The sequence below is a fragment of the Populus alba genome, chromosome 13 (genome assembly GCF_005239225.2).
Source record: "Populus alba chromosome 13, ASM523922v2, whole genome shotgun sequence".
Taxonomy (NCBI): domain Eukaryota; kingdom Viridiplantae; phylum Streptophyta; class Magnoliopsida; order Malpighiales; family Salicaceae; genus Populus; species Populus alba.
In genome coordinates, this window is record NC_133296.1 from 1,356,281 (window position 1) to 1,369,516 (window position 13,236).

A 13,236-nucleotide genomic window follows, 5' to 3' on the forward strand; every position below is an offset into this window, starting at 1 on the left:
ATAATAGTAAAATAGATTTTTTATGTTTTGTTTTTTATAACCAAACATGATACAATATTATCAAATATAATTTTATCTTTTTATTTTAACCAAAAATTTAATAAAATAAAAAATTAATATCTTATTCAATTTAACTATAAACACATCATACAAGGGGAACTAAGTTTGATAACCATGACTCTAATATAAATACTAAGTTTTATTTTTAAATAATGATGATACATTAAGAATAATTTAAATAATTTTCTTAAATCTTAACCATAAAATTAAATTTCAAAAAATCAAAGAAAAAAAGTAATCTGACTAATCTCTTGATGCACAAGTCACCTTTTTTTTTTTTTTTTAAAAAAAAAAAAACAGATTGAAACTTGCACTCAAACGTTCAATCATAGTAGTAAGAACGAAAGAGAGAGGCAAATTCCCTTGTTACATCAACTCTCTCTCACCCCCCCACTCACGCATTCTTGGTTGCGTGCAGCAAATTCTGACACTCTTTTCACGAGGTATCGTTAAAGCATCTTTAATATAAAAAGCTAAATTAATAAAATAATTTTTTAAATAATATAAATATATTTTTTTTTATATTTATTTTAATAGTAAAAAACTATTTAAAAAAGCTATTTATATTTTAATATATTTAATATTAAATTTATTTTTATATAATTATATAACTAATTTAAATATTTTATATATAATATAATTATGATGTTATTAATTATATAATTAATACGAGTAATTTATAAAAATAATATAAAATTTAATTAAATAATATAAAAGTTAAAAGATATAATTTAAAATTAAAGTTAAAATTTATTTACATGAATATTTTTAATTTTATATGTTACTGTTAAAAATTTATTTTTTTAAAAGTAAATTCAAATTCAAACTTTGAAAAAATCATTAATATTTTAATTTTTTTTATTTTTTTTTAAATTCATACTTTGAAAAAATAACCACCACCATTTTAAATTTTAAAATTTTAAATTTTGAAAAAATTACCGCCAACAATTTAAGATTTTAAAATTTGAAAACAAAACCTATCTATAAATATTCTCATATATCTTAATATTTTTTTTCATTATTCTATTGTTTTCTCTCCAATCAAAAATATATTTCATTAAAATTCATCATTTTAATTTTAATTTTAATTTTTATGATGCCTTTGATTTTGATGATGACACTCCTATATTTGCTTTTCAAGTTGCTAAAAAAGAATTGAATAATCAAAGACGGAGAAAAGGATATCGTCGTTCTATTCTTGGTCATAATATTATCAATCATAATAAAAAAGAATGGTGAGTTAATATTATATAATAATTATTTTACTGAAAATTTTAAATTCACTTAAATTTAATTTCTAAAAAATTTTAGGATCAGTCGCCATCTTTTTTTTCAGATCATAAATGCATGGAAGCTCACTACATCTTGGATTCTCTTTCATGTTCTAAATCTAATTTTTTTGCAGGTAACCCATCAAACTGTGAACATTTTCTTACACATTTATGCAAAGTTAGACTCAAAATACACGTATTTTTGTGTTGAAGACTTTGGTTTTCATGCGGGTTTTTGATTTAAATGGGAGCTGGTAGGTTATTACCCTCCTTGTCTCTGCTAAATTTGGTTTAGCTTTAGTTTTTCTTTTCTTTTCAAATTTAGCACTTTCAACCAGGAAAAGGGTCTTTTTGCGGTCAAGTAAAAGTTTGAGTAGAGTCGAGTAGTGCTTTATGTTATCCAGAATTGCTTTAATTTTGTTTATTTTTAATCAACTGGGACAGATAGAAATTATAGGATTTTGTCAAACGTAGAAGATGCGACTGGAATGTGAAAAAAAGAATGATTTTTTTTTTTGGTGAAAGAAGAGAGCAAGAAGATATGTGAATATTGATGTTAATGATTCTTTTGCACCGATTAATTGTTTTAGAGTGGGCAACTTAAGTTGCTGGTACAGGATTTAATTTGTTGGCTGCAATCGTATAACAATGAAGGGGAGGTTTTGAGGTATTAAGAGGGATTGGCAAAATTTCTGGTTGGCAATGTATGTGAATGGAGAAGATTGTGTATGGATTTTGTTTCAAGGAAAGGGAGATAGTGAGTTAAATCTGTTGGTTTTTTGCAGATTTGTTTCTTAATATGCTTATAAGTGGTCTTTATTCACACATCACAGGGCATGCATGCAAGCTTTTTGTGGAATCTAAACTTAACATTTTCCCTCTCTAAGCTTCTACCGTTCTGCATATTCATTTATTATCATTATCATTATCATTATCAGCATCAGCATCAAAACCGAAGGTATATTACCATGTTTCTGATTTTTTTTTTTATGTGTGTTCTTCTTCTTTGAGGTCTATGCTATCTTAAATCTGTTGGTTTTAGGATACCCACTCGAACCTAGATTTATTTTGTCACACATATATAAACACTTGGACACAAAGATACTTGCTTTGACATGGGTTTTATTTATTATTTATTTTTGTTTAGATGGCTTTTCATGCAAGGAGCTAGGAGATTGTTGGAACATTGTGGCTTCTAAAGTTTGTTTGAAGTTTTAGTCTTTAGTTATGTAGAATAGTTATTTCTCTTAGCAAAAAGTCTTTTTGCAGGCTAGGAAAGTTTGAAGAGAGGTAATATTTTTCAGGGGCTAAGAAGTACTTTATGTTACTAGAATTTCCTTATTTTGGGTTATTTTTTATATTGAACTTTTGGGATGTGATAAAATTAGAGGAAGGAGTTTGGAAAGTGTGGAAAATGTGATTGAGAAAAGGAATGGGTTTGTTATGAAAGAAGAGAGTAAGAAAATTTGCAATGCATGGATACAAATATCGTGGAACGAAGAGTTTCTTTGCATTGGTTTAATAGTTTAGACTTTATGGTGGCAATTAAGTTGCAGGTATAGGATTTTGGTGGTCGCAATCATATTTCAGAGAATGAGAAGTATCTGGACACAATGAGGGTGGCAAACAGTTCTGGTTGGTTGTGCTTCAAAAGGAAGAAAACAGTGTGTGGCAAGGATGGGAAGATCATGGGCAAGATTTTGTTAGAGGTTTTGTTTCTCTATTTTCTTTAAAGTGATGTTTATTCAGGCTTCACATAATTAACATACTATGAAGATTATGCTAGGGCTTAGTAGGGCATGCTCCAAGCTTTCTTTTATAGAAATCTAAACTCAAAGTTCTCTGGATTTCATTGAGAACTTGGCAGCTAATGGTGACAAGAGAACTAGGGAGGATCATAGGAGGAAAATAAGAATGTATCAAAGAAGCAAAAGCTGGATAAATCTATGGAGGAGCAATTTGTGAGGCTTAAAAAGATGAAAAAACAGGAGGAGGTGGGTCCTGTTAGGTTGGGTCCAAAGACTTTTGTTTCAGCAGTGGAGATGTTCGATTTTTTCTACAATTCCTTTCATTTTTGGCCTCCCAATCTTAATGTCAACAAGTTTGAGCACATGGTTCTAGTGGAGTTGCTTATGCAGGATCATTTGGAGCCTGAAAAAAAGATTGGTTGTGGGATCCAAGCTTTCCAAGTCCGTTTTCGTCCAATGTGGAAGACACGGTGCATCTTCCTCATTTGGGATGATGAGTTTGTTGATGATTTCAGTTTCTGGAAGTGCATTGATAATATTCTTCCCCTGCCCGAGGACATGAGAATAAAATCTGATGCCACCCTATCTTCAGGTGGTGGTAAGAGTCGCAAAAGGAAAGGTGGTGGTGTGAGAATAGGTGAACACAACCATGGAAGAGGTGGTAAATCAAGAAACTGAATCATTATCTTTGATTTACCTGGGGTTAGAGGTTTCATAACAGCAAAATGAGGGTTGCTTGTCTTCAACTTTCCGTTGTCTGCACGTTGATGTGATTATATAAACAGATTCCATATGGCATTTAGTAGCTTCAGTTTGTTACTCATGAGAGATTAACAAGTTTAAATCTGGAACATCCTTTGTATGTCGATAAACTCTTTTGATTTACTCAACTAAGAAATTTCAACTGAATTTCATCCAGGTATTGCAAATTGCTCAGCTCTGTGTGCGCGCACTTCTATGCTTCTAGCTCCTTCACTCTTTCCCATTCTGAATAAACAGGACATGATGGCTTTTGTGAATTTTAACTTGCTCCTATGCATACTCTGGTCCTTCATTGTCACGTTGATCTTATTCAATGTGAATCATTGCCATTTAACTCCCAACACACATGCATATGCATGCATACATGTGCTTCAGACCTTTTTAGTTGGTCCTGTTGTAATGATCTAGTTATGTGATTCACAAGATTACTTGCTAAAGTCAACCTTTGTCCATAGTTCACTGATTGCCTCAGGCTAATGTGTTATTCAGATATTGCACAGTTTGTAATTATTGTACATCTTGGATGGATTTATATTTATGAACGTGATGTGAATTTTCCAACTTTGGAATGGGAAATCTCCAACTAGTCTATGCTCAGCTTCTGCTGCATCATCTGAGTGCATCTTTACTGTGAGGCTTTGCATAATCGTAAGCATGTTATCAAGAATGAGGTGCACTAATGCTTGTTTGCCACTTTCATTCAGATATCATGGATCCTCAATTGCCAATGGAAAAGGTATCTTTTGGCCTAAATTCTACCGAGGAAAATAACAAGATAAATGTAGTTCTAGTGGCAACTGGCAGTTTCAATCCTCCAACTTTTATGCACCTGCGATTGTTTGAGCTGGCAAGGGATGCATTGCAATCAGAGGGATACCATGTCATTGCAGCCTACATGTCCCCTGTCAATGATGCATACAAGAAAGCAGGCCTCATTTCTGGGGAACATAGGTTGCAGATGTGCAGCTTAGCCTGTGAAACTTCTGATTTCGTAATGGTTGATCAATGGGAGGTAAACCAAAGCACTTACCAACGTACTTTGACTATTTTGCAAAGAGTCGAGAGTTCATTTACTAATGGTATGAAAATGTCCAGAGAATCCCTTAAAGTCATGCTTGTTTGTGGTTCTGATTTACTCCAGTCCTTTGGTATTCCTGGGTTTTGGAACCGCGATCATGTAAGAACCATATGCAGCAACTATGGTGTGGTTTGCATTCGCAGAGAAGGGCAAGATATTAAGAAGATTGTATCTGAAGATGAAATTTTGAATGAAAACAAGGGTAATATCAAAGTTACAGATGATCTTGTACCAAACCAGATCAGTTCAACCAAAGTGAGGGAATGCATTTCAAGAGGGCTGTCCATAAAGTACTTAACTGCAGATGGAGTGGTTGATTACATTAGAGAAAAAGGTTTGTACCTGAACTAAGATGAGAAAAAAAGATGAACTTGTTTGCGTCTGTCGTTCATTCCAACTCATTTATATCCAGATGATTCTTTTCTTCTGAATCCTTTTGAAATACAAAGAATGATCTCTCGTCGATCATTTCTGCTATCTTCGAGCTGGGGATGTGCTTTTTTATTTTATGAAAGTCTCCTTTGTATCATCAAACTTCGGTTCATGCCATTCCTGAATTCTTTGCTCTTAAAATGAGTTCATCAGACTGCATTGGTTCATCCCTCGAGTAACTCTGACGAGGTCGGTGCTTTGAAATAAGTTACAGCCCATAATTCAATTGCTTGCGCTTAATTCTCTACTGCAATATGATCACCTTAAGATCTGCATTCACGAGGCAACTCATTCATCAATATGGATTTAGATGACTTCAAAGCGTTCTCTTTATTATTCAAATATTATTTCCTATTTAATATGAAATGAAAAAAATAATATATATATATTTAATTGAGTTGAGTTGGATAATATTCATTTTCTATTTATTAACCCATCAAGTAAAGTAATTATAAGAAGTACACATCAATTAAAGCCTTCAATTCCCCTCCCCTCCCCTTCTCTTACCAAACCAAACGCACCATAAATGTATTGCCCAATTCTCAATTTCACCCCACGAAAGAAAATGTTGTCAACTGGGTCCTTAACATCTCAGATATTTCACAATTGGATCCTTTTGCCTATAACAACTATTAAAAAATAAAAATAAAAATAAAAATTCAAAGTCCCCTCATTACTAGTTAAAGCAAGAGATAGTTGTTGTATTTAGGAGTGGTGTATCTTAACTAGTGAGGTTTTAAGTTTGTTTTCTAGAGGTTACTAGTTCGAGTCTTACAAATTTCATAACTATTAAAAATTTATATAATTTTTAATTTCAAGACTCGTAAAATTAATTAAAATACACATAAATTAATCCAAACACTCATATTAATAATAATAATAATAAAAATAAAAATACTTGTTGCAGCGGTATGCTGAATTGTTGACACCCATGGATTTATTGTTGGAAGAGCATTTATAATGACTTAAATGTTTGAAAGCTGGCACCGTTTAATGTATTTTAAATATCTATTAAAAATTATTAAATTAATTTTTTTAGTTTATATATGTTAATATTAAAAATAAAAAATTTAAAATAAATTATTTTAATGTAGTATGAACATAATAAATTTACAATCACAGGCCAGAAGTAGTTGCATAATTAATTTCGTACAGCTAGATGAGCATTAAAACAAATCAACCAAAAAAAGGTGAAATACGTGCTTGTTTGCTATCTTTGTTCGTGTGATCGAAATTAGCATGCCGTGTTATATAAAATACTCAGTCTATCTATGTGGAATCTTATCAGAAACAGTGTAAGTTTTTGAATTAAATTAATTTTTTAATATAATATTTGGATTTTAATCATCATGTTCTCATTATTTATTTATATTTTAGTAAATTAATAAAATCAAGGACAAGACAGTGGTAAAATATGAATTGAGAATTAATATAACAGCATTGGTGGTAATCATTAATTCGTTTTGGTTTTTATATAAAAAAATAATTAAATTATTTTTTTTAAAAAAAGCGAAAATTAATTTAAACTAATTAGCTTTGATTCCATTTAATTTTTTAGAACAAAAACTAATTCAAACTAGTTAGTTCAGTTTTTTCAGTTTAACTTATTTTTTTTTAGTTTGACTCGTTTTTTTTTTTTATTTAGGTTCAATTCGGTTTTAGGCTTATAAAATCAAAATCGAATTAAACCGGTTAATTTTTTAAAAATTTTAATTGATTTAATCGGTATTTTTTCTCACTCTTAAACCTCGGCTGTCCTCAAAGGGCATAACATGATGGCAAATGGTTTGAAATCTGTACAGCAGATCTCAAGTTCAAGTTAGGGCGTGTACCTCTTATAAAAACTTGGGATAGCCGGGGTTTTACTCGTTTATCTGGCCATAAAATACGTTTTATGAAGAATAAGATTTTCTTGAATCCAAAAAAAAAAATCATCTAACACTTATACGGAATATATAGTACTTGGTCAAGAACAAGAATGCTATTTTTGGAAGAAAATCGCTTCATGTCAAGATAACAGAGCAGTCCTTGCTTGGGGGGGGGGGGGTGGGTCTTTATTATTATTATTATTATTATTATTATTTGATAATCTAGGGTGTTCGGATCAGCTTGCGCGTGCCACAACTAATCCCCGGGCTTACTGAACATCTTGCAAGCCCAGTGAGCATGTAAGGCACCGCGGGGGTGACAAGCGTACACAAGTGGGGGGGTGTCTTTATTATTATTATTATTATTATTATTTGATAATCCAGGGTGTCCGGACCAGCTTGCGCGCGCCACAACTAATCCCCCGGCTTACTGAACATCCTGCAAGCCCAGTGAGCATGTAAGGCACCGCGGGGGTGACAAGCGTACACAAGTGAGGCTTGAACCCTGGTGTGGAGAAAGAGAACAAGTCTCTTCAACCACTAGGCCACAACCCCATGTGTATCTCTTTTATTATCTTATGCAGACAACTGGAAGAAGTGCTATAGTGTAGTTTGTAAATAAATAATAATAAAAAGAAGATATTTATGGCATGTTGAAAATAAATGTCCCTCCTAATATTTTTAAGTGTTGTTTTTTATTGTATAGTAAATTAAGTTATGGTGGATAGACTTTTTTATTTGGCTTTTTAATATTATTATATGGATATTTATAATATTAAAAGATAATATTTGAAATTTAAAATTTAATATGAATAATTATACTGTTACATGAATAATCATGCTATTTGATGAACAATCATAATATTTCGTCGTTATGTTTCAAGTTTATAAAAACATGTTACTATATAGAAAAAAAACACAATAAAAACATGTATTTTTTCTTGGTCTTATCTTTTCATTCATTTAAAAATTTAATTATATTTTAAAAATATTATCTCTATATAAAATAAATAAATACCTTAAGATAATATTTTCACATCTCTAAATCAATTTTATATTTGTTTCCATCCTTAAAAAAGTAGAAAAAGCTTGAATGCTTGTAAAGATCACAGGGGGGGCTGCGCAGAACAAGCCACCAAGAAATATCTTCTTGAACTTGGAAAAGCATATAGAGTCGACCCCTTCTATTATTTTATGCATGTGAGAAGCAAGGCATGTTAAATAAATAACAATATAACTTCTATATTTGCAAAAAACAAAGCAAAAGAGAAAAGTGATGAGAAAAAAAACAATATCAATCAGCCAGAACCACATGACTTTGTACAGGAATATATTCAAAATGTTTTGCTTTTTTGCCTTCAAACCCAACTATTGGGTCCCACATCGGCCACCTCCCTATGTGGATATATATAAAAGTATATTACTATGGCATATATTAAAGATATAAAGCCAAAAATATTGTATTTATATTAAAATATATTAAAATAATATTTTTTAAAATATATTTTCAAGATCACCATTCTTAATTATCCATGGTACATTTTCTTTATAGCAGCAGCCCTTGAAGGGATTCGATGAGAGGATATGCAATTTTTATCAGAGGATGAACACTTGATCAAGCACCCTCTATATTTTTTATTTTTTCCTTAAGAAAGGCAAAAGAACAGGGCACAATATGAACAAGATAAGCTTCTCAGCCATTACCACACATTAATTCATGTTCTTTTGTACGAGCATGCACGTTTGTTTTTATGTTTGAATATTTTGGAAAAAAATTGTCCTTTTGTTTTATATTATTTATTTCATGTTGTTTGATGTATGAATATTAAAAATAATTTTTTAAAAATAAAAAGTTATTGTTTTAATATGTTTTTAAATAAAAAAAAAAACTATAAAATACAATCACTGCCACAATAAATACCACCATAACGATACCCTTCTGATCTCTCACCCTAACTTGCAACCAACAACGACAAGCTGTCTTTAGATTCTTTGTAACACAGCAAGCAAGCAAGCGAGAGAGAGAGAGAGAGAGAGATGTTTCAAAACATTATCGATGCCATTACTGGTAACAGTGATGGGAGTAAGAAGTTGAAGTGTGGTGATGGTGAGTGCAAGAAAATCAAAGGGACTGTTGTGTTGATGAAGAAGAATGTTTTGGCTTTCAATGATTTCAACGCATCAGTTCTTGATCGTGTTCATGAGCTGCTAGGTCAGAGAGTCTCTCTGCAACTCATTAGCGCTGTTAACAGTGACCTTCCAGGTGAGTAACAGTTTTATTTCTTCATCTTGTTGCTTGTTTTTTATGCCTTTTCAACCTCGAAAAACCATTATTTTCTGGTGGGATACTTTGAACCTGTGCAGAGGGATCGGAGAGATAGAAGAGGACAGTGCTTGATTTCTTACACTTACTAGTTTCCATGCATGGTTCACCCTTGAATATGCAGTGGACTAATAGCTATATTCTCAAGGAAATTAGAGGGAAGTAAAGCAAGCAAAAACGTAGCCTTTAAAATAAAAAACAAATGAGCTCAAACATAAAATTTATTTGATTATAAAAATAAAAATATAAAATAAAATATAACCGAAATAGTTTTGGAGTAAATTTATAGGAAGGATAAGGAGACTTGTCTTCTTTGTCCCTCCTATCTCGGTGTTTTTTTTTTTTTCCCGAGAAAAACAGCAAGTATGTTATTACTAGACATCACAGTGAAACAAAGTTTCTAAGAGGTCATTTTAATACTTAATTAATCTGAACTAACTTAACTTATAATTAGAACATGGCTTAACAAAATTCATTTATAATTTAACTGTAAATGGACCTGCTAAGATAGTTATTAGCTAATTGATGAGGATTCTGGTGCCTTTTGTAGAGAATGATTTGAAAGGGAAGCTAGGAGAGCCTGCATATTTGGAAGAATGGGTCACTACAGTCACTCCCTTAACCGCAGGCGAGGCGGCATTCAAAGTAACCTTTGATTGGGATGAGGAGGTCGGAGTTCCAGGGGCATTCCTGATAAGAAACAATCATCCCAGTGAATTCTACCTCAAGACTGTCTCTCTTGAAGGTGTTCCTGGCCATGGCCGAGTCCACTTTGTTTGCAACTCATGGATTTATCCTGCAAAACGTTACAATAAAGATCGTGTTTTCTTCACTAACCAGGTAATTATCAAGTAACATAGAGAGATGAGGTTAGATGTGAATATTTGACTGAGCTACAGTAGATTCTGATACATTTGTACAGACATTTCTGCCACACGAGACACCAGCACCGCTACGTAAATACAGGGAAGAAGAACTGGTTCATTTGAGAGGAAATGGAGAAGGAGAGCTTAAGGAATGGGACCGCGTTTACGACTATGCTTACTACAATGATTTGGGAGATCCTGACAAGGGTCCAAACTATGTCCGCCCTGTTCTTGGAGGGTCTTCTGAGTATCCTTATCCCCGTAGGGGCAGAACAGGCCGAGCAGCAACAGAATCAGGTCATTTACCTGTTGATCCAGAATCTCACATTTTATGTTGCATTTTACACTGCTTGACAATTGTAAAACTTTTCCATGATCTTGTTGCAGATCCCAACACAGAGAGCAGTCAGCCACTTCTGATGAGCTTAAACATTTATGTTCCAAGAGATGAACGATTCGGTCACTTGAAGATGGCAGACTTCCTTGCTTATGCACTGAAATCTATAGCTCAATTCGTCAAGCCTGAACTGGAAGCATTATGTGACAGCACCCCTAATGAGTTTGACTCCTTTGATGATGTATTGAAACTCTACGAGGGAGGCTTTGAGCTTCCTGAAGGTCCCCTACTAGATAATCTTCGGAAAAACATTCCCTTGGAGATGCTTAAGGAAATTTTTAGAACTGATGGCGAAAACCTCTTCAAATTTCCAAAGCCTCAAGTGATTCAAGGTTTGAACTAAAACATTTTAACTCTATGTTTGGAATTTTTCATAAACATACACTCACCCATCTCCCTTTTGGCCACTAAATTATGATATCCTTTGCAGATAACCATTCTGCCTGGAGGACTGATGAAGAATTTGGCAGAGAAATGCTGGCAGGAGTAAACCCAGTTATCATTCGTCGTCTTGAGGTAAGCTAAAGTTCCAATAGAATTTTCTGTCTCCGAAATTTATATTTTTTGTTTTTTCTCTGTGTCTAACAACAAATCATTGCAGGAATTCCCTCCCAAAAGCAAGCTAGACAGCAAGCAATATGGTGATCAAAACAGCTCAATAACAGAGGAGCACATCAAGGACAATCTGGATGGACTGACCATAGATGAGGTACAATTGAGTTTAAGATCAGATCTGTGAATGTTTCACAGAATGAGATGCTGAATTTAGTCACCCCAATAAAGAAAAAAAACAACTGTAGCTGAAATTATTTGTTGTTGAATAGGCAATCAAGAACAACAGGATGTTCATATTAGATCATCACGATGAATTGATGCCATACCTGAGGAGGATAAACACTACTACCACAAAGACTTATGCCTCAAGGACTCTGCTTTTCTTGAAAGATGATGGAACTTTGAAGCCACTAGTAATTGAGTTAAGCTTGCCTCATGATAAGGGAGATAAATTTGGAGCCATTAGCAAAGTCTATACCCCAGCTGAAGATGGTGTTGAAGGTACCATTTGGCAGCTGGCTAAAGCTTACGTGGGTGTAAACGACTCTGGTTACCATCAGCTTATTAGCCATTTTTTGAACACTCATGCTGTGAGTGAACCATTTGTGATTGCAACAAATAGACAACTCAGTGTGCTTCACCCGATCTATAAACTCTTGGAACCTCACTTCCGCGACACAATGAACATAAATGCGCTTGCTAGGCAGACACTAATTAATGCTGGTGGAATCCTGGAATCAACAGTTTATCCTGCGAAGTATGCCATGGAAATGTCATCAGTAATTTATAAGAACTGGAATTTCACTGAGCAAGCACTTCCTGAAGATCTGAAGAAGAGGTAACCTTCGTAGTCTACTCTTAAAAGGATAATTCATTGTTGTTCACAATTTTCAGGAACTAAAACTTCAGTAAATGATGTTATAATGCTTCAGGAAACTAAACTTTGGCTATATTCGGTGACAATGTTGTGTATTTCATAGCAATAACATCCTACCTTGTTTGTTCAGAGGAGTGGCAGTTGAGGATCCAAAGGCTCCACACGGTGTTCGCCTGCTGATAAAAGATTACCCATATGCAGTTGATGGGCTAGAGATATGGTTTGCAATCAAAGAATGGGTCAAAGACTACTGCTCTTTCTACTACAAGGATGATGACATGATTCAAAAAGATTCTGAACTACAATCATGGTGGAAGGAAGTGAGAGAGGAAGGGCACGGTGACCTGAAAGATGCACCCTGGTGGCCAAAGATGAAGTCTCGTGAAGAGCTAATAGATTCATGTACCATAATCATATGGGTGGCATCTGCTCTCCATGCAGCTGTCAATTTTGGTCAGTACCCTTACGCAGGATACCTTCCCAATCGTCCGACCATAAGCCGTAGGTTCATGCCTGAAGAAGGCTCTCCTGATTACGAGGAGCTAAAGTTGAACCCTGAAAAGGCTTTCTTGAAAACAATCACTGCCCAGTTGCAAACACTTCTTGGAATTTCCCTCATTGAAATTCTGTCCAGGCATTCCTCAGACGAGGTGTATCTTGGGCAGCGAGACACTCCTGAGTGGACAGCAGACAGAGAGCCATTAGAGGCGTTTGAGAAATTTGGAAAGAAACTGGCAGTTATCGAGGACAGGATGTTCGATATGAACAAAGATGTGAGCCTGAAGAATCGTGTTGGCTCAGTCAAGGTGCCATACACTCTGTTGGTTCCTACCAGTGAAGGTGGACTCACTGGAAGGGGAATTCCTAACAGCGTTTCAATCTAAAGCTTCTCTACAAAACTATTTATTGTACTTTAATATCATTAATTTCTTGATACGACGGTTCTTTGTAACGAATGAGTTTAAGCATTTTTAATCACCAATATCTGTAATTCTGGTT

General features: G+C 33.7%; 2 protein-coding genes across 9 annotated transcripts; both read left to right on the forward strand.

Moving 5' to 3' along the window:
* Positions 1-1,310: 1,310 nt before the first annotated feature.
* On the forward strand, positions 1,311-5,518 carry LOC118060793 (nicotinamide/nicotinic acid mononucleotide adenylyltransferase). Of its 8 annotated transcripts, XM_035074068.2 has the most exons (3): positions 1,311-1,465; positions 4,546-4,853; positions 4,983-5,518. In XM_035074068.2, exons 1-3 carry the CDS (start codon positions 1,408-1,410, stop codon positions 5,268-5,270), a joined length of 654 nt encoding a protein of 217 aa, XP_034929959.1. In that variant the 5' UTR covers positions 1,311-1,407; the 3' UTR covers positions 5,271-5,518. The 8 variants fall into 8 exon arrangements, with proteins under 8 accessions (XP_034929959.1, XP_034929952.1, XP_073259872.1 ...); XM_035074061.2 differs by having other exon boundaries at positions 1,312-1,465; positions 4,546-5,518; XM_073403771.1 differs by having other exon boundaries at positions 1,354-1,509; positions 4,546-5,518.
* A 3,622-nt stretch (positions 5,519-9,140) lies between these two features.
* Positions 9,141-13,236, forward strand: LOC118060796 (probable linoleate 9S-lipoxygenase 5). The gene is made up of 8 exons (XM_035074071.2): positions 9,141-9,482; positions 10,093-10,382; positions 10,465-10,705; positions 10,796-11,137; positions 11,236-11,321; positions 11,407-11,514; positions 11,630-12,198; positions 12,368-13,236. Exons 1-8 carry the CDS (start codon positions 9,257-9,259, stop codon positions 13,119-13,121), a joined length of 2,616 nt encoding a protein of 871 aa, XP_034929962.1. The 5' UTR covers positions 9,141-9,256; the 3' UTR covers positions 13,122-13,236.